This window comes from Brassica rapa, chromosome A04 (assembly GCF_000309985.2).
Source record: "Brassica rapa cultivar Chiifu-401-42 chromosome A04, CAAS_Brap_v3.01, whole genome shotgun sequence".
Classification (NCBI taxonomy): domain Eukaryota; kingdom Viridiplantae; phylum Streptophyta; class Magnoliopsida; order Brassicales; family Brassicaceae; genus Brassica; species Brassica rapa.
The window spans coordinates 5,022,644-5,044,287 of NC_024798.2; the positions used below are offsets into that span (position 1 = coordinate 5,022,644).

Sequence of the window (21,644 nt, forward strand, 5' to 3'; positions counted from 1 at the left end):
CTATATTAAGGATCGATAACAGCAATTTTCTTTAATTTTGATTTAATTAAATGCCTCATTATTTTTAAAAACCCTCTTAAGGACCCCGGTTAATGGTGCTCTTACGATGGCATCGTTTTCACTACTTCCGTGGTCTTAACTCTTTAACCAATAATAAAACGCAACGCAGCGTTTCTAAGAAGAACCTCGTCGTTACGACAACAGTGTGAACACGCAAAACAGAGCAAAGAAGACTTTTCGAGAAAAACAGAAGAGAGAGAAGCCATGTCGTCATCTTTGAGCAACGACGATTCGCAGCTCGGTGAGTCAAATCGTTCTGCAGAAGTAGATGGCGGCGAGGGAGGAAACTACACGGCTTACGAGTCTCGGTTCCAGTCGCAGCGGTTTGACTCGTCTTTCTCCAACTTCGAGAAAGACTTAGCAGGCGGCGGCGATTCGTCTCCTTACTCCAACCAAGAAGATATCTCGTCGCCGCAGAGGGAACTACCGGAAACTCAATCTCCGCCGTTGAAAAACAGTTCCGATGATACCAACGGTCCGATCTTGCCTCCTCCATCGGCCATGGAGAAAGAGGAAGGTTTTGCTCTCAGGGAGTGGCGAAGGTAAAAGCTTTCTTCGTGCATGCAGCTTTTTGATCGTTTACTTGCTTCGCTTCATCACGCAAAGAATCTTTGCTCTTAAAACTCTAATTTAGATTAATATTTTCTCTGTTAACCATAATTTAGCCATTCTGTTAAATACCCAATGACTAAAAGTCTCAACTCCAAACGTTGACCTAAACATAGTTCCATGGAGTCTTGTAGTGTGTTCAACAAGTTATCTTTCTCAGACCGAAACTAAGTCACAATAAAAGTATAGTCCAAGTGAGTGACTCTGTTACTAACTGTGGTTGATATGATTACACTTACCTCTTAGCCATAATCTATGATTGAATGTCTAATTAGATTACTTATATTGACAAGTGTTGTGTTTTGTGTGTGTTTCATCAAGGCTTAATGCTCTGAGATTGGAAGAGAAGGAAAAAAAGGAGAAAGAAATGGTTCAGGAGATTATAGAAGCAGCAGAGCAATACAAGGCTGAGTTCTATAGCAAGCGTAGCATTACTATTGAAAACAACAGGAAAACCAACCGCGAGAAAGAGAAGGTGATTTGTCTCTCCGTAAACTTGTGTTTTAAGCATTCAAGATTTTTGTTTGAACTTTGTGATGAACTCTCAACCCTTTTTGATTGACAGTTGTTTTTGGAGAGCCAAGAAAAGTTTTATGCTGAAGCTGACAAAAACAGCTGGAAGGCGATTGCTGAACTCATTCCTCGTGAAGTACCAGTGTTAGAGAAGAAAGGCAAGAAGAAGCAAGCTTCCGTAACTGTGATACAGGGGCCAAAACCAGGGAAGCCAACTGATTTGTCTCGTATGCGTCAAGTGATCACGAGACTCAAGCACAATCCACCTTCTCATATGAAGCCTAAAGTACCCACACCATCTGAAGTGGACCCGTGAGTGAAACGGTGTAGTATGTGTTTGTGTTAACTTTTTCTTTGTTTTGTCTAAAGCGTGTGTTATTTGTTAGCTTCCTCATGTGTTCAGTTTCGAATTTTGCTTTTCGTGTGTTACGTTTCTCTGGTCCTAGCCTTGTTGGCTTCCCACACAGTTTTCGACTTGGATGTATCTATTCTAATAAAACACACCAAAATATGTGTACTAATGGTCCTGCCAAAAAGAAGAACGGTTTGTTCACTCACCAATATTTATTGTATTGCAGCTGCATTGCTTTGTGGAGTATTGCTTTGTGGAGTGATCAGTTTGGTTTGATTTTATATAAGTTTCAATCAAATTAATAACATAATCTATGACACCAATTCTTAATCAAACTACTATTTCATTTTTAATATTATATAGCCTGCAAATAAAAAACACATAAAATGCTACGAATTCTTCACCAAAACTGACTCAAAACTATTATGGTTTTGAGTTTAGTAGTGGCAGACATTTGATCCTTTTGAATTTCATGAATTTTGATATCATATCCATAAACTTTATTCAGATTTACATAATTTTGGATTAGTTTTTAATTCGTTTTCTTTCCAAATTCGTTAGGATCGTATTTAAAAGATCTCATATCAAGAACCCAAAAATCAGAATAATCAAGCGAAAGTATTATTCGAAAGTATTCAACATTATTTAAAACATATAAATCAACCAAACCCTATATAAAACTCTCTAAATACGCTTAAGTATCCAAAATAAACAAAGTTAGATAAAAAAAAATTAACAAATCTAGTGCCTTCGTTATTATACTAGTTAAGATTCCATTCAGATATCTGATGAACTAGCAGCCATTAAGCCACATTAATGTATTTCTTTGAAACCAAGATTTACATTTCGGATCAAATTTGAACTTTTGTGTTGGGTTTTGATTTCAAGTTATTAATGCATATGCATAAGTTGTGGATTGAAAAAACTCGTGTTGGTATAATTTGGAATTTCAATTTTTATCATTTATTGGATGCTAAGATTAGATGCCCAAATCTTGCTTCATCTTAGACATGCAAGTGACTTCCATCACATCCTTATTGTATCAATTGATTCTTTCATTGTATATCTTGAGGTAAAAGCATTTGGGATCTATAGACCTTACACTAACTAGTGAATGTTTTTTTTAAATCACACATTCATCAATCCTTTCTTTCTCTCTAACAATTTTTCTTTCTTTCTCTTTAGATTTGAGTTTTTACTTCTTTTAGAGTTGCAATCAATAAGTATGATGAGGGATTAATGCAATCTTTCATCTCTTTGGCTGAACTTTACTGTCACATCATAGTTCTGGTTTTCGAAAAATGTTTTATTTGATAATGAAAATTATTCGTTAACCATTAGTTCTTTTTTTTTTGCGTATATTCTAAATTTGTTCATTTACATTAATAAGTTTTTTTTCAATTAAAACACTAGCATCTGATCTTCATATAGCTTCATTAAAATATTTTAGAAAGCAAAAACCATAAACAAAAACAGATGCTAGTTATCACTGAAAAAACTCATGCAACTATATGAACAAATCTAGAAGACCGACAAAAAGATAACTAATAGTCAATGACTACTATTCGTTATCAAAACTGAGAAATAATTTCTGAAAACTTGGATTTTTCATAGCTTAGAGGAATCCATTAGAAAACATTTGTCGGGTTTTTACTTTAAAGCAGTTTCTCTTGTGATTGTGATATCTGATGCAATCCTATTCATCAACAAACATATCAATTGAGAGTTTGGCTTATGGGCTTGGGTTTACACGAGATGGAATTGATGATTTATGAAAATATGTTTATGGACATGTTTCAGCCCAAAAAAAGAAAGATCCAACAAAAAAATATAAGTCATGGTTGTATAATATATTAGTTTGACGGCAATACATAGCAACCATACGAAAGGACGCGACCAGCCGAAAAATCATTCAGCAAAAACCGTCAAACTTTTGGTTAAGTCAAAGACATCTATTATTCTGGTCAAGTCTTTTATATTTATGAGTTTTCAAGTTTCTAGATTTTGACTAAACCTTTTGTCTACCACATTGCATATCATATAAAAGCATATGCAAGCTTTGTAATAATCATTCAACTTTTTTAATAAAATTTACTTTTAAATTTGTTGAATCATTTGTTCTTCGGAACATCTTAATGTTAGGAGTTCATTCTCTGTAAGCAACTCGTCCTTGATCGGAAACCATAGTTCATTCTCTTGATCAAGGGCACTTCTACACAATGGATTGATCCTTCCACAAATCAGTCTCTGAAGACCATCTCATCATCTTCGACTCCATAATCCATTCTACCTTCCTTTGCTCGAGTTTTCGATCAAGCCTATTCATCACCAATCTTCGAGTGCCGGTTCATGGGAGGGATTTCTATCAATATCTAATATAAAACTAAAAGTTTTGGTTTTGTTTGATTTTTTTTTAAAAAGGGAAAGAGGAAGGAACCAAAACTAAAAGTTTTGCTTATGTATGATTTTCAGAAAAAGGGAAAGAGGAAGGTATCCATTACATGTGGAAGGAGAGGAACGATCGTAGACATCAGAAAGGTTATCACAGTACAGAGCAAGCTATCCGAATCATCGACAAGGCCATACGGAACCGAATCAGTTCTCTTCGATACAAACCTGATCATAAGCTAGCCGGGTTGATGCAGCGTTGGTTTGAGGTTTTTGATAACACATAGGTCTTTTCGAGCATTTTCTTTGTATAGCTCATAGCTTATAGTTTTCTCACCCAATGTAAATGCATATTCTTTACTTGATCAATAAATTTCACATTTCATCAAAAAAAAAAGAGGAAGGTACCGGGTGAGAAGCTTAGTAAGCTGGAGACTCGTAAATAGAAGAAGGCCAAAAGAACCCAAATAAACCCAAAAGATCTCCTACTGCCTTCTTTGTCTTCCTGTAAGTATCCTTGGATGCATGCTTGTTGAACTTTCTACAAAACATTCCATGGTATACTGTTTTTTATTTCATGTTCTAAAGTTGAACTTGTTGGTTTATTTGTTTTAGAGAATATTTTAGGAAAACTTTCAAGAAAGAAAATCCAAATGTGAAGGTTGTCTCTGTTGTAAGCATTTGGCAGATTCCTTGAAATATTTACATGTATTTAGTTAGTTCTTTTCATGATAAAATCCTCATAGTTCTGTTCTACCTTCCCTTTCCCTTGTGAAGGTTGGGAAAGTTGGAGGGCAGAAATGGAAGTCAATGTCTCAAGCTGTGAGCGTGTAACTTTCCTCTTTGATACTGTGATGGAAAGACTTGCTTTCTAGATCTTTTTGTTCATGAAAATAGTTACCTTTCTATGTCGAAAGGATGGTTCTGTAGTCATCTGCAGGACAAAAAGTAGAATCCTGCTTTGTTTGTCATAAAACAACCTTCTATAGATGACTAGAGAAAACTAATGTTTTTGTTTCTACCGAGAGCTTTAGCAAACTAATTTAATCCATGGTTGCATATGTTGCCAGAAAGTTATAACAACTCTGGTTATTTTATATAGTTAACTAATATTGTAGTCTTTGAACCTCCAAAAACATCACTGTGATCTTTGAATCAAAAAGTGTCACTGACATAAATGAAAAGCTCCATATGAGAGAGCTGCAAAGAGGAAAGCTTGTGGATATGAATGAAAAAGCATACAACAAAAACATTGCAAGTCCTAAGCCCTATGTGGCGCATAGACAAACACTTGTGTGGCTAACAATGAATATCCTTGAAATGGGGGCAGGAAAAAGGTAGTGATGAATCTGAAAAGTCTATACCCGAGGTGAATGATGAAGATGAAGCTAGTGAGGAGGTAACACTCCCAGTGCCGTCTTAACCAATATAATAGCCATGGGCGAAACACAGAATATTGACCATTTTATAAATATTTTTTATATTTTTCTTCACTGTATTTATTTTAACTTGAATTCTAAAACCTGAGACCAATATTTTGAAAACTGGACCAGACCGGCCGGCTGGACAAGACCTTCTGGTCGGACCGTGACTCGGCCATCTATTCGGTTCCGGGTTATACTAAAAACCAGATTTGAGTTAAATTGGCAAACCCGGTCAACAAACGGTAAAACTCGCTAAAACCAGTGATCAAGATTGATATTAAAATCTTATTTTTTTAAATTCAAGTATTTTTTTAAACTGCCAATTTTAAAAATATTTCACAAAAAATTCAAGTTTTTTTTCTAAGTATCTATCTAAATAAATTATTTTCATCATTTTATATTATTTTTAAAAATTTTATTTTTGTTTTCATATCATTTTTAGATTCTAATAATTATATAAAATTTTATAAAAATAATTTTATGTTATACATGTAATAGTTATTTAATATAAAATTTAATTAAAATTTAAAATCCAGTTGAACCAGTTGGACCGGTCCTACCATTGATCTAGTTACAATGCCGAGTCAACGTCTGGTCCGGTTTTCAAAACACTACCTGAAACAAATAAAAAAAATATCTCAAAACTAATTGTGAATATACAGATTTTTTATTGTTTTGTCATGTTATAAATAAATTAGGTTTACTTAATTATGAGTCTTTTTGATAATTTAACAAATTGAAATAGACCTTTAAAACAACAACACAATAAAATTTTGTCCCATGGACCCATGGCAAATGCCCATGTTGCCATGGGTAATAGCCTCCCTCTAAACAATGCAGAGTTTATACACGACACATTGTGTCTTGTTGTGAGTTTTAGGTTTCTGAATAATATGGTTGGCTTAATGTTTCTATGTAGGAAGAGCAGCTAGAGAAGGACAACTATAGATCGAAATGGTGTGTGTTTTTCCTCCTTTTTCCTAAGAAAGCGAAACAGTTCTTAGTTTTGTTCCAACAAAACAGGTCCAGAAGCAGAAGTATAACTGCAGGGTCTAAACATGAACTAGAAAAGTAAAAAAAACAAGACAAAATACAATGTAAAACTAGTCGCTCTCAGCGAAAAATATTCTAGCGGCTCCAAAACTTTCATATTCCAAGGAAGGTTAAGAAAATGGTTGTCAAGTTTGGTCTCGATTCCGATTATCATCGGTGATCTTCTGAAGCTGCTTCTCGCTTGTGGCGATAAGGCGTTTCACCATATCAAAGGTTGTAAGCCTAATGCTGCAAAATAAACATAAAACGGCAATGGACAATTAGTAGGCATGTTCTTATTAGCAATGTGAGGTTCCTAAGACATATCATATATATTGATGATGAAATGATCAGAACTATTATCACCAAATATGATCCAATCTACAAAACCTAGAAGCATAAAAATAAATGCACTGACAATTGCTAATTATGTGTTCAAGATGTCTAACCTGCTGTTTGGTAGAGTTTTCAATGCATTGGGTAAAAAGCCACGGTACAAGCCTATAAGCCCATCACGGTCTATAATTCCTGCACAGACAGATGTAAAACAACTGAATCAGCTCAGAACTCAAGTCTTTTGCTCCATATATAATAACATGCTTGTAACATATCAATTTACCAGCAAATGCTTCAGGGATAGATTTGTATGGAGTTCCTCTCATTTGCATTTGGCGTCTCACAGTGTCGAGAGGGTAACATGTTAGTGTTGCAATACCAGCCGACAGAACAGCTGTGAATAATGACGATTGTGCCTTTTGTCGATATTCTTCCGGTAAAGACTTCTTCACCCTATTCTCAGTTATGGAGAAACAAGTATATTAGCCACGGTTTAAACTTGACACATATGGAATGAAAAGTTTAGTAGACTCACAGATCGAAAATACAAAAGTTAACAGCAATGTATGGAGCTATTCCTACTAGAGAAGGTCCAAGGCCGTAATAGAAAGATGCAAGCCCTTCTTCCCGGAGCATACTCAAAGCAACCTGCATTTATCAGCACAACAAGGAAAAAGAGAGCAAGACTGTTAAGGACTAGAGAATGAGAGCTTAAGGAGGAATGATAAAATGGAAAACCATTTCACCTGAGACATTGTTCGGTACCCGGGTTCAACTGCCAGTCTCAATCTCAAAACATCTAGTGGGTATGTCAACTGCATAGGAATCAAGAAGCAATAATCAAAATGATAAGTTAACATATCTATATTTAAGGAGCATGCTGCAGCATTGCATACTCTTAACCAAATGTTACTTGAATGCCAAAACTAAAATGAAGAATATACTTATTCATGACAGCTAATTTAGCCCCAACAAATAAGAGCAACAACAATAACTCACCAAGGTAGATGTCATGCCAGCACAAGCACCAGCTGCAAGTCTTCCAATCACGGAGAGCTGATCATCTGTACCTTTGAATAATTTCTGATATTCAAAAAATGTGGAAGCATCAGTATAACGATACAAGTGACTACAGAGACAAGAGCCAAAAAAGTGTATATTTCTTGCTTTAAGCTGAATGTTGTTAGTTTCAATTACAAAACAAATTAACTCTCACAGAAGCTCATAAGCTCGTGATGACACAGACGCACCTTGTAACTCTCGTAAGCCAAAAGCTGGACCGCACTATAAGGCAATACTCTTATCACCTGAGGCAAGTTTCCCTTCCAGTAACCTTTCATCCCTTCTTCTTTGCCTATCAGAGTAATTGCCTGAAAATCACTTCCAACAACTCTTGCATCAGTTAGTAGAATATGAAAATACTAAGTAGCAACAGAGCAGGGTAAACCCTGAGATCTTAGTGATCATAAATAATTTTATAATTTTTAAAGATAATATAATGGCTATATATAATTTGTTTTTTTTTTGTAAATTTAACCATTTAGGCCAAAAGACCAATTTTTCATTAGACTATGTCAAGGAGACAGAGACGGAAGTACATGAACATACCTCGACAAAACCTATTGCCTTCTTTGCACTCTGATGTCCAATTCGTATACCATGTGTCTACAAGATAAAACCATTGTTCCGTTAGAAGCATGAACGGACTTAAGCTATAAGTAAAACCGTAACTATTACTGTAATAATTATTTAATACACTAAACCTGCATAAGAAGCTTGATACGGTCAAGCGGAGCCGTAACCGTTTTAGCGGCAGCTCCGGCAATAGCACCGGCCGCGAAGATGGCGGCATCTTTGGGAACAAGAGCAAGGATAGCAAGGGGGTTGCTCAAGAGCTGCGCCGGCGTGGGAGAGAATTCCCTCTGCTCGCACTTCTCCGCCATGGTAATGCAGGCGAATTTACTCCCGAAACCGACATCTCCCGGAGCTGAACTCCGCAAAACACGGCGGCGAAACTGTACGGTGTTGGATTTGGAGGGAGAAGAGGTGAGTATGGAGGAGTTTAGGGAAGGTATACGGTGAAATGTGAGAGTAGCTCTGTCTTCGTCTCCCATGGCGTAGAACTTCTTAAGAGGGAAAGAGATAAGGCTTAAAGGTTTTGTTTAAAAAAACCCCAAATAATAAGAAAATGGCTGCTCTGTTACGTCAAATGGCGCGATGACATTAGGGCTCGAGCGTTCTACTGGGCTTTCATGGGCTTCTTTCTTCTATGCTTTTAAACCAACATAAAAATCGCATGATTAGTGATACAATTAGGAATGGCGTTCGGATACAGTTAGGTTTCGTAAATACAAAAGTTATAAACTCTCACCTGATATAATACAACATGTTATCAGCATGAAAGGTCTCATACCAACAGAGTGATGGTTCTGCCTTCTCGTTTATTATTTCGGAATGATAGGTATTTTTTCCCTAATTTATCGTTATGGTATACTATGTCTTCACTATCAAAAGATTACGTGGTAGGCTTTTCTTCTGAGAATTTTCTAAGCTATTTCTTTTCAGATCATAAGAGAGGCAAAAAATTATTAAATGATCAATATGGTATACTATGTCTCCTTGGATCATATGGTAGATTCTGCTTCAGATATTATTTAAATTTTATCTTTTAATTTTTTTCATTTAAATTATACCTTTAATTTATGTCTTTAAATTAATCCTTTTAAATTTCTGCCTTTAAATTCTTCATTTAAATTATGAAATACAAATTTTTTTTTACTATATATTTGTATTTATATTTCTATTTTATGAATGCAATTATCATTTCAAATTTGACAAAGCTCAAAATAATTTCTTTTAATATTACTGGAAATCCATGTTCTGAATCACGCTAGGGGCTAATCGGGCAGCTATGGTAGGCCTAGCAAACATTTTACAAAAACATTAAATTATAAATACATTAAATTGTGTGCCTATAAATTAACGCACCGCATGAACGTAAGATTCGCAAGTTTGGCTACTCAAAAAGCCCAAAACTTATCAACAGTTAAAAAACAAATAGGTAAAAAGTCAAAATGAAGTGGTATTAAGCCGATTCGTTGGTTTAGTCGGTCGATTAGTTAGTTTAAGCGGCTGATTAAGTTTTCAAACTGGTCTTATTTTCACCTCGAGCGTCTAGGCGTCCTGATAATCGGCTAGACGCCCACATTTTTGAATAGGACTCTAAATAATCATATGACAGGCAGTAGGTGCAAAGATACACCTAAGAGAAAGAAAAGTCGAAGAGAAGAGAGAAAATGTAGAGAGAGAATTCGCTCTGCAGATTTTAGATCTAGATTCAAATTTTGAATCTTTTTCCCCTGTTACTTTTTTCATCTGAGCTATGTATGGAACAGAAGAAGATCTCCTCTCTTGAAGCCACCGTCGTTGCCTTTAGTCCTCTTGTCGCTCCAATCTAAGGTTCGTATGAAACAATTCAACCTTCTCATGGCTCCTTTGGTGATGTCGTCTTTTCAGTCGTGACGCCAGGCTCCGCCTCTTCCGTTGCGACTCCGCCCTCCATCTCGACTCCACCCTCCATCTTCATCTCCGCCGCGACTCCACCCTCCGTCTCGACTTCGCCCTCTGTCTCCTTCGCCGCGACTCCAGTTCCGTCCTCCTCCTGATCCGCCACCGAGTACGTCTTCCCCTGTTCCGCTTGAAGCTCGCTCGCTGCCAAAACCACTGGATCCTCCTGACGTACCTGATGGAGTTATTTATCTTGTGTATGTTGATGACACAAGTTTTGTCTCAAAGTGCTTGTCTCCTGCAATATGCAGTGTGTTCCTTTACTGGTGCATTGATTGGAGTCCTTACTGGTTCTCTCTCAGCAATTTCATATTTCCTCCTCTCGGGTTCACTATGCTTGTCATTGTGTTTGTTGATTCAACAATTGGTTGCTCGATCCCCATCTCCATCTCCGTCTCTCTTCCTCTTCCAATCCAGGTGTTATCTCAGAGATTTTTTAACTTAATATTGAGAGATGAGTTGATATCAATGCTTTCGTATCTTGAACTCTCCTTTAATCTATCTCTGTTACTCGCCTTGGTGCACCCCTTTACTGCATTATGAGTCCCTTTGCTGCGGTATGAAGTTCCATCTTTGTGGTATTGAAGTCCTTTTGTGCTCAGTGGCAGCTTAATAGATTGATGCCTCACATATTCACTCATCATGTGAATCGGGTTATTTACTGCCCAGTTTCCGCTTTTATGAAATTTGTTCTTCTCCTAATTTCATCATCTACTTTATGTGGCTTTGGTGTAGGGAATGTACTGTTGAAGATTAGAGATACTTCTAACATTGAAGTTCTAATCAAAGGCTTTGTAGCTATGTTGAAGATTGTTGATTGTGCACTTGTTGCTGCTTCAGTTTTGGGATTTATATCACTGATTGTGGTCTCAAATTTCTAATGCTTCATCTCACTTTACAGCTCGATGGTCGCTGAGATTAGAGGATGTCTCGACATCATTAGTTGTTTAAGCGCTTTGTATGCCCCTATCTTTCAATGTTGTATTAGCTTCCTTGTAATAACTTTCTCCAATGATGGAGAGTAAGAATTTTATAAAAGTAAGGTTTGATAAAAAAAAATACACCTAAGAGAAAATGGGCTTTTATAAACCATCGATAAATCAAAATTATTATCGGATGAGAAAAAGGTAAAAGCCATGATATGTGTACGACACCACATACATGATGGTTTAAAATAGAAATATATTATGAAATATGATTTTATATATATTTTGCAATCTTTAAAAGAGAGGTTTGATCACCGTAAATATGTGATCTTACCAAAATCCAAACACGAATGGATCCATCTTTGGGTTTTTAGCAGTGTTTTTAACACAATACCAGACCGGTGGTCGAACCGGGTTCAACCATGAGCTGGATACATGGCCGGTTTGGGTTGACGATTAAACCCAAGGGAAATCAAACTGGCTAAAAACCACATTAGGCCGAAAAACGGAAACCGATGAACCACTTATTGTCATTCTCGATGCGCCATCGGGACATTTGGCCGTGCAGGTCTAGCTGGTATTGTAGGAATCCAATGATCTTTCCATACTCTAACTGCATATCCAGAATGTATCTTGTGTCTGATTCCGAGCAATATTAGATTCCTTGCTGATGATATGCGTGTCTATACTTAAGAAGGGTTTTCTGTCGAACTTTATCGCAATGGCGAACTGAGACTACTTTTCTCTCAAAACACGAGCTATTAGCTAATCTTGGAATTGAACCAAGCACCATAATTGTTTTGCAAGAAATGCAAAATTAAATTCATGGATCATACCGAATACCATTCTACCCTCTTTTTTTGGCAAACAAAGTTTTTCCACTATGTCCAATGCATTCTTCTTTTAGGTTGATTGATGACGCTCTACCTGAAGTTGCACTCGCAAGTCGGAAAAGCTAATAAAATAGATTTAGTTAGCACTTCTTTCCCCTTTTTAGATATAGCCATCAGTCCATCATTCCATTTAATCTGTAACTAGATCTCGACCCGCCCAACCGGGCGGGTGTTATTATAACTTCATAGATTTTTAAATTTATGGTTTTTATGTCTTTTAGTTATTTGTAAATTGTATTAGTGGTTGATATCAGTTTTTGGATGAAAATTAGATGAAATCAGAAAGTGGTATGTTAGATACGTTTGATTTAGCAAGACAATAACTTAAATCAAAAATAATAAAAATGTAATAAAATATATTTTTGTGAATAAAATAATAACTTAAATCAAAACAATAAAAATGTATAACATTTATTGTCACTTAATTTTTCACTCCACATAGTTATTTTACTAAATAAAAAAAACTATTTCTATTTCATTTAATTTAGCCAAATTCATACAAGAATTCTTTTTATTAGTTTATAAAATCAGTTAGACATGAACATTGACTATCTATTTAGGTACGGTTTGTTCATTTCAGCTATTTTTTTTTTTTTTTGAAATTATGTCCCACTTGAATATTATAAATTTATGTATGAGTTTTGAGTTTGGTTTTTTGAGTCTGGATGAGTTCGGTTCTGATGTATAAAAACCTAAAAATATCTAAATAACAAATGTATCTGAAACGGTTTCAGATATTTATACCAAAAATAACCATATTATCCGATTCGGTCCAGCTCTTTTGAATATAACTACTTATATTATGACACATCTAAAAATATATGACATTAATTATAAAAACAATTATCAATGTATATAAATATTTGAACCATTAACCGCGAAGATGTGCGAATCAATCTCTAGTGATTGTTAATGATAAAACCTTTTTTTTTTTAATAGCTGTTAATGATAAAACCAGAGATAACACCATTCATATGTTCAGCCATATATATATATATATAATTTTTATATATTGTTCTGTATTAATACTATATGAAACAAAATATACACAAACATTCAGATTGTCACGCTGGTCTCAAAATATCTGCACTTACATGTTTTTGAACACATGTTTTGAAAATGCATGGGTAATTTAAATATCACCTAGGTATTATTTTAGTAAGAATATACGGTTTGTATATCACGAACAACTTGCTCCTTCTCAAGAATATACAACCTATTATTTTAGTAAAAAAAATAATATACTTTATTTTGTAATCAATAAATGGGTGATATATATGGATATTTGAGCACGATTTGGGGAATACTTCAGTTTGAAGATATTGTTAACTATTTGGCAAGATTTTCTCTAAGGTTAACTGGATAGTTAACAAAAATGGTTACGAAAACCGAAATTTTTGTATATTAATTACTCGTTTTTTAATGTAGACCAAATTAATTTGGGTTATGTTAGAAGAATATACCCATATAATTGATGCAATAATTTCTGTTTTCTTATTGAATACTCCGTCGACTTCGTCTTCTCCAAATGTATACTGTACTGATAAAGGTATATGGATAATAGTACAGGAAATTAACAAAAAGTCAATTGCTTCTTATTCTAGTAACGTTACAAGTCAGACTTGTGCATGCTAACAGAACCTGAACAAAAAGGACTAATATATATATGACACGAGCAATAACAGAAAACATTATTAGTAACAATTCAAGTCATGTTCGTTCTTGGACACAACATTGATACCATCATATATGCTAATGTTTAGAGTGGTTTCAGAGATCTGCTTAAAATGTCTATGAAACAACTTTGAGTAAACGATAGATATAGTAAACATGCAGAATAAACATGACTTGAAATCATATAGCGTTTGATTGAAAGGTTTATTATAGAAGTCACGATGTATATAATATATAAAGGTTTGATTCTTTTATGACTGCATATATAAAGGTTTGATTATGTTCTTAAAACATAGACATTTTTTATTTATGTAATTGTTGTTGGCAATGTGGGACTTAATGTGATATTAATATGAAACTAAATGATATAACAACTTAATCTAATGACTTTTCTAGTGGAGAGTCCAAAATAAAATATCACACATGAAAAAAGTCATGACTTCTATTTTAATATATAAGAAGTTATCTTATCTCTTAAAAGCACAAAAAGCCTATCTAAAAATAAATTTGAAATTAAACGAATTGACTTAGATAAAAAAAAAGGTTTGAAAGAAATTAAAAATAACAAAAACGACACGGCAATTGCTAGGTCAACCCCATTGATATTATAAATGCCAACAAGAAGACCAATAGTTAGTCAAGCTGACAAGGAAATATTATTGGCATTATTACAAAGAGAATAACGTTCACACATTTAACAGAGGGCATGTCCGAAATCTCCAGTGATAAAAATTCTAAAATATATGTACATAAATAAAAGTTTGTCGAGAAGAAAAAACAGGCAAGAACATAATCAAATTGGTGTTGAGAGATGATAAGTGTATCGACCTACTACAATACATACACCGTTGTCCTCATGGTCATCTTCTTGGTTTTAATATTGTTTCATGCTTTCTCTGTCTCTGCCAACTCTTTTTCGGCTACAGAATCTCTCACCATCTCAAGCAACAAAACCATTCTATCTCGTAGTGAAATCTTCGAGCTTGGTTTCTTCAATCCTCCATCAAGTTCTCGTTGGTTTCTCGGGATTTGGTACAAGAAAGTCTCCACAAGAACCTACGTATGGGTTGCGAACAGAGACAATCCTCTCCTTAATTCCAGTGGAACTCTCAACATCTCCGACAATAATCTTGTCATATTCGACCAATCCGATAAACCTGTATGGTCGACCAATTTGACCGAGGGAGAAGTAAGATCGCCAGTGGTTGCCGAGCTTCTCGATAACGGTAATTTTGTTCTAAGACACTTGAATAATACTAATAACAATCCAGATGGGTTCTTGTGGCAGAGTTTCGATTTTCCGACAGATACTTTAATGCCGGAGATGAGACTCGGTTGGGATCATAAAACCGGACGCGATAGGCTTTTGAGATCCTGGAAAACTCCAGATGATCCATCAAGCGGAGATTTCTTTACTAAACTGAAAACCAAAGGATTCCCTGAGTTTTACGTATGCAGCAAAGACTCCATAATATACCGGAGCGGTCCTTGGAACGGAGTCCGGTTTAGCAGCTCAGCTGAGACAAAACCACTTGACTACATAATTTACAATTTCACAGCGACTAATGAAGAAGTGAGTTACTCATACCTGATTACCAAAACCAATATTTACGAGAGAGTAAGACTAAGCTCCGCGGGGTAACTTGAACGACTAACTTGGATTGAGGCAGCACAGAGTTGGAAACAGTTATGGTACTCACCAAAAGATCTATGCGACAACTACAAAGAGTGTGGGAGTTACGGTTACTGCGATTCAAACACTTCACCGATTTGTAATTGTATCAAAGGGTTTGGCCCTGGAAATGAGCAACCTTGGACTTTGAGAGATGATTCCGCTGGTTGTGTTAGAAAGACAAGGCTGAGCTGTGACGGTAGAGACGGGTTTGTGCGGTTAAAGAAGATGAAATTGCCGGATACCACGGCGACAACTGTGGACAGAAGGATTGGGTTGAAAGAATGTGAAGAGAGGTGTCTAAAAGACTGTAACTGTACGGCATTTGCTAGTACGGATATCCGTAATGGCGGGTCAGGTTGTGTGATTTGGACAGGAGAGATTTTTGATATCAAAAACTTTGCTAAGGGAGGTCAGGATCTCTTTGTCAGACTAGCAGCTGCTGATCTAGGTTAGTTTTTTTTTTCTTTTTCTTTCATTTTTTGGCCAAGAGGTGTCTGACTAGATCCCGAACGCTTTACTCAACCAAGTATATTGCTAATGCTTGGTCATTTTTCTATTGCATTATTTCTAAAGTAAAGACGTTTTAGTATATTAACATGAGTTAAATTTTGCAATGTTGTTTGTTTATCAGACTTTGAATTTAATCAAATGTTTTATAGTTTTCTTTTCTCCCTCTAACACACTTCTTAAAGTTCTCAAGAAGTTGACGTATGAATATTAATTGAGGCGCTTAGCAAAACATCTGATTACTATATTATTCATAAAAACTAAGATTAGTATGGTGTAAGTTAGATCGAATAACAAGTATTTTATTTAGGTTTACCATTGTTTCTGATAGAAAAGTCTTAAAGCAGTATTTTGTTTCTTTATTAAATATAACAAACTATACTTGGGTAGGATTTGTTTCTTTAATTAGTTTCGTTTTGTGTTGACATCTACTCAGAAGAAAATGCATGCCTCGTTTTTTGTTGCAGAGGACAAGAGAACCAAAAAGAGAAATATAATACTAGGTTTGAGTATTGGGGTGAGCATTTTGCTTCTTCTAAGCTTTATCATTTTCCGCTTTTGGAAAAGGAAGCAGAAGCAATCAATAGCAATTCCAAAGCCTATTGGTAAGTCAACAACTTTCATTTCCTTTATTTATATCTGTCAATTTTAATAGTCATGTCTTGATTTTGTTTTTGTCTGAATGGAACATTTGATTAAGTAACAAGCCAAGATTCGATAATGAATGAGGTGGTAATATCAAGCAAGAGACACACATCAGGCGATATGAAAACAGAAGATCTAGAGCTTCCATTGATGGATTTTGAAGCTATTGCCACCGCAACACACAATTTTTCTACCACCAACAAGCTTGGACAAGGTGGTTTTGGTATTGTTTACAAGGTAAAAAAAGTAATTCAAAATTTATTCAGAATTATCACGGCACAAGGTTTCATTGCATAGTCAAATGTCTGGTGATAGGGAAGGTTACTTGACGGGAAAGAAATTGCGGTAAAGAGATTATCAAAAATGTCTTTGCAAGGGACAGATGAGTTCAAGAATGAGGTTAGACTAATTGCAAGGCTGCAGCACATAAACCTTGTCCGGCTTCTTGGTTGTTGCGTCGATAAGGGGGAGAAGATGTTGATCTACGAATACCTGGAGAATCTAAGCCTTGATTCTCATCTCTTTGGTTTGTGACTGAAACATCTTATTTTAACAATTCAACATCTAAGTTAACACGTTTTCCCGCTGTGCCAATTTGTAGACAAAAAACGACGCTCCAACTTAAATTGGCAACTGAGATTTGATATTGCAAATGGTATTGCAAGAGGACTATTATATCTTCACCAAGATTCACGGTTTAGGATCATCCATAGAGACTTGAAAGTAAGTAACATCTTGCTTGATAAAAATATGATTCCAAAGATCTCGGACTTTGGGATGGCCAGGATCTTTAGACGGGATGAGACAGAAGCTAATACCCGGAAGGTGGTTGGAACTTAGTAAGAAATAATTCGCCAAAACAACAATGATTTTTTTTCTTAATCCAAACTTAAAACAACCTCATAATATATGAGTTTAATCTTCATTATGCAGTGGCTACATGTCTCCAGAATATGCAATGAATGGGATATTCTCGGTGAAGTCGGATGTCTTTAGCTTCGGGGTCTTGCTTCTTGAGATTATAAGTGGCAAGAGGAGTACAGGATTTTACAACTCAAGTGGTGACCTTAGTCTCCTCGGTTGTGTAAGCTGAGAACCTCTTGAATTCGATCTTTTTTTCTGTACTCTTAATCTGATTATTACAAAAAGAAAAAAGATCCCATTATTATGCACAGGTGTGGAGGAATTGGAAGGAAAGAAAAGGGCTAGACATCATAGATCCAATCATAATAGATTCGGCATCATCAACGTTCAAGATGCATGAAATCTTAAGATGTGTACATATCGGTCTTTTGTGTGTTCAAGAACGTGCTGAAGACAGACCAGCCATGTCGTCTGTAATGGTGATGCTTGGAAGCGAAACTACGACTCTTCCTGAGCCTAAACAGCCAGCATTTTGCGTTGGCAGAGGTCCTCTTGGCGCTGAATTAAGTAAACTGGGTGACGATGAGTGGACAGTGAACCAAATCACTCTCTCGGTTATCGACGCTCGGTAAATTTGAAAGTTACTAAGCGGATCTGTTTATATGCTAGTATACTAGGACAAAATCCACGCTTTAAGCGGAGCAAACAATATATAATGGACACTGTATTAAAAAAAACAAACACTATATTTGATCGTTCATTATATACAATTTTCTATCAAATCGAATGATTTTTTATTTTTGGCTAATCTGATTAAATACTTTGCTTAGTGATGGGCCGAACCAAACTTTATTCTAGAAAATAGTCGGCCGAAAACTTTAAATACATATTTGGTAAATCAAATTCGAGAAAGGTCCTCGTTCGTGTTGTCCAATATCCATTCAAGTCTGATAATACCTATTATATACTGTTTAAAGCATTATGTTCGTATGTTATGAGAAGGAAATTATAACATATCAGGACTGAAATTTTGATTAATGTTGTGTTTATGTAAGGATGATAACCTTTAGTTGTTACTATATCTATATGTAGGACTTTAACAAAAAAAAAAATCTATATGTAGGTGACGAAGCATTGAAGTTAGCTAACTGCTTTACATACGGATCACTTTACGATTGTGAATGTGACAAAGAATGGAGTGAATTGCAGGTACATATACAATAGAGAGTGGAGAACAAATTGTAAATAATATAGACGAAACATGATTCTACACTCGTGTGTGTGTGTGTGTTACCAAATTGAGTAAAAATATTTTTTAGTAATGTCGAAAAAGAATGATTTTTGGGTTGAAAAAGAATTTTAAGAACATACGGAATATAAAGAAACTTAGTATTTGATATATATATATCAGGCGTCACTGCCCGCCATAAAAGGAAGGGGGGAATCAGAACTCCATGGCTTCGCGTCTGTAGAATTAGGGTTAGAGACAAAATCCATTTGTCTGGGCCGTACACACAATTTCACGTTTAAAGCCCACGACAGAGTCCATCACAATACAGAATTAATGAAACGATGAGTTTCATTCTCCTTTAACACGTGTCACGCGTACAGAGACAGAATTTCTGACTTGGAATCCTAGATATCCTTACCAGGAGAGAAAGAACTCTATTATATATTAGTGGTATTCCGGCGCTACGCGCCGGGTTTGTATGTTTTATTTTTACCTGAATTTACAATTCTTTTATGTTTTTAGTAAAAAAAATATATTCAAGAAAATGAAAATTAAAATATGTTGAAAGAAGATGATTTTCCTCCGATTTATTTGATTTTGGCTAGCGATCATAGTGTATTAATTATTTTTGAAGTTTCTTAGTTGAAAGTGGATTAGCCTAAGTGGCCGTGACTAATTGATTCAATAAAAGTAAATAAAAAGATGATAAACATATAAGAGTTAATTTTGTTAGAATTTAAGCATAAAGTAAAGCTGATATTTAGTTTAAAGAACATATTTATATTATTAAGTACCATATGGACAATATATCTAAGGAATATTATTTGAAATTTTATTTTAGAGACTAAAGTCACTAAACTGAATTTAAATGTGTAACGAAATTTTGTTCATATATTCTTCTTATTTTATTTTTGGGAAGAAATTAATTCTGGCTATGGAAAATATTTGGAAATGAGGAAAAATATTTATATTTTTATTTTGAAAATTAAATGAATATCCAAAACTGTATGTTAATGAAACGATGGTCGTGTATGCTTGAAACAAACAAGATTGTAAAATAAACTCTTTAGGTTTGGATATTATGAGGAACAGTAACCAATCAGATTAAAAAGATGGTGTTTGTTTAGAGCTTGAGCTTAAATTACATGCCTCTTCTTCAGATCAAGAGGTGAGTGCTTTTTTCATTAGGTTTGACCAGCAAGTTCTTCATGTGCTATGAACATCCCTATATATATATTCAGGGACTGGTATTAGTTGCTTTCATGCAGGATGTTTCTCGTAAGAGAAGAAAGATAACTCGGGAAACACTGAAATCTCATCTAATAGTTACTCATCATCTCAAGCTATTCAAGATAGTTCCTTTGCTAACGTAAGTAACATATTAAGTTCATAAGCTCTGAAATTCTCTTTCAAGTAAAACAAACTTGAGATGATGTGAATTATGTGTAACTATGTATTTTACCATCACAAGCAAATAAAAAATACAAAATCATCTGCTCAAGTCGGGAAAACAATCCCAAACCTTCTGACCACATGGGTGTTCCTTGGTAACAAATACAAAATAACATCTAGTCTGTATAAGATCTTCTTGAATCATATGGTGATTGTTACAAATGTTTTGTGTCTATGAGTAGAAAATCTAATATTCATATTTCTATTTGCGAAAGTGATTTACATTTTTCGAGAAAGCTGGTAACCATGATGGTTTTTGACTATTTTTTACCTGGAGGATTGCAGATCTCAAGAGTTTGTGAAACTCATGAATGCTGATTCTCCGATCTTCATTAACGCCAGCTTCTGCAAGAAGTGATTCTATAGAGCGTTTCAAACCCGTTTGATGCAAAGGTGGAAACTTGATTAAACGATAATTAAAAGCGAGGTGAATATAAGAGATGTGAGCCTGACCATTTTTTGTTCCTCAGATGTTATAAACCCATCTCTGGCAATGTCAAACTTCTCGAAAGCTGCTCATGACCACTACTCCCACTGGTCAGAGTCATGCTCCTCCAGTTGACTAACATGTAAAGTAACGACCACAAACTCAGCGTAGTTCACTAACCCATAAGTGTTGCTATCGATCCGCAAAGACGGATATTTTATTTTTGAATATTTTTAAAACAAAACGTGGAAAGTGAGCAGACTTACTCCTTGAAGAATTGCAGCTAATCTTGCATCATTGAGCTTCCAAGGACTATCTTTCACAAGAACCTGTGAAATATGGCTAATGAGTTTACGCACTATTGCCTTGAATCGCTTACTTGCATCGCAAGTCTTGTTTTCTTCTTACCTGCCTCATCTCCACAAGACTAATGGAATCATTCTTGACTTTGTGTGATATGGAATCTCTACATATTAACTTCTCCAAACTGGTCTATGAGATCATCCAGCTCATCATCATCATTAGTCGTCTCCTGAACCGTTCAAAAACACACTTCAGTTAAGTAAAAAACTCATGAATATGAAACACAATCTCTGTCTTTGTTTCTTTTTGATTACCTTCAGAGCAATCTGCTTAAGCCGGCTAACTTCAGAAACTGATGTATGTTGACAAGAACAGATGTCTATTACAATCTCTCACCCATGCGTGTGCTGCAAAACGCCAACAAACCAAATACAAAAACTGTAAATCTACAAACATAAACATTGGCTATTAAGAATCACATTCATAGTGCTTCACCTGCTGTTAACCGTGCTCATGACTCCTTTGCCAACAACTTCTTCACAAGATCTTTGGCTTCCTTGTAATCGTTGCCCGTGTGTTTGTTTCGAAGTCATGTTTTTTCTTCTCATTACCTGTTTTATTGTCTACAACTCATTCAGTATCACGTCTTGTGTCTTACCCCAAAAGGGTCTTCTTCCACAGAGAAGAATGCAAGTGATGACACCCATACTCCAGACATCTGATTCAGGTCTCGACTTATGCTTGAATGATTAATATAACAACAACC

At 35.3% G+C, this 21,644-nt stretch overlaps 2 protein-coding genes, 1 long non-coding RNA gene and 1 pseudogene across 3 annotated transcripts; 2 read left to right on the top strand and 2 right to left on the bottom strand.

The window, feature by feature from the left end:
* Window positions 1–158: 158 nt before the first annotated feature.
* On the top strand, window positions 159–1,780 carry LOC103863508 (clathrin light chain 3). Its single transcript, XM_009141253.3, has 3 exons — window positions 159–602; window positions 991–1,144; window positions 1,235–1,780. The coding sequence occupies exons 1-3, from the start codon at window positions 265–267 to the stop codon at window positions 1,496–1,498; spliced, it is 756 nt and encodes a 251-aa protein (XP_009139501.1). The 5' UTR covers window positions 159–264; the 3' UTR covers window positions 1,499–1,780.
* A 4,511-nt stretch (window positions 1,781–6,291) lies between these two features.
* LOC103863510 (probable envelope ADP,ATP carrier protein, chloroplastic) lies at window positions 6,292–8,913 on the bottom strand. The gene is made up of 9 exons (XM_009141254.3): window positions 8,478–8,913; window positions 8,323–8,379; window positions 7,965–8,084; window positions 7,714–7,797; window positions 7,461–7,529; window positions 7,250–7,362; window positions 6,998–7,167; window positions 6,828–6,906; window positions 6,292–6,627 (listed from the first exon to the last, which is right to left on the bottom strand). Exons 1-9 carry the CDS (start codon window positions 8,826–8,828, stop codon window positions 6,525–6,527), a joined length of 1,146 nt encoding a protein of 381 aa, XP_009139502.1. The 5' UTR covers window positions 8,829–8,913; the 3' UTR covers window positions 6,292–6,524.
* A 244-nt stretch (window positions 8,914–9,157) lies between these two features.
* On the top strand, window positions 9,158–18,273 carry LOC103863511 (annotated as a pseudogene).
* Window positions 18,274–20,171: 1,898 nt separating this feature from the next.
* Window positions 20,172–20,774, bottom strand: LOC103863512. The gene is made up of 2 exons (XR_004457771.1): window positions 20,602–20,774; window positions 20,172–20,493 (listed from the first exon to the last, which is right to left on the bottom strand). It is a non-coding gene; the product is annotated as an uncharacterized LOC103863512 (long non-coding RNA).
* Window positions 20,775–21,644: the final 870 nt, after the last annotated feature.

Excerpts from the sequence above, each read along its gene's own strand:
- LOC103863508 (XM_009141253.3), top strand. The coding sequence starts at position 265 with ATGTCGTCATCTTTGAGCAACGACGATTCGCAGCTCGGTGAGTCAAAT. Across the intron at positions 603-990 it reads GCTCTCAGGGAGTGGCGAAG|GCTTAATGCTCTGAGATTGG; the intron begins GTAAAAGCTTTC and ends TGTTTCATCAAG. Across the intron at positions 1,145-1,234 it reads CCAACCGCGAGAAAGAGAAG|TTGTTTTTGGAGAGCCAAGA; the intron begins GTGATTTGTCTC and ends TTTGATTGACAG.
- LOC103863510 (XM_009141254.3), bottom strand. The coding sequence starts at position 8,828 with ATGGGAGACGAAGACAGAGCTACTCTCACATTTCACCGTATACCTTCC. Across the intron at positions 6,907-6,997 it reads TATCCCTGAAGCATTTGCTG|GAATTATAGACCGTGATGGG; the intron begins GTAAATTGATAT and ends CTGTCTGTGCAG. Across the intron at positions 6,628-6,827 it reads AAAACTCTACCAAACAGCAG|CATTAGGCTTACAACCTTTG; the intron begins GTTAGACATCTT and ends TTTATTTTGCAG.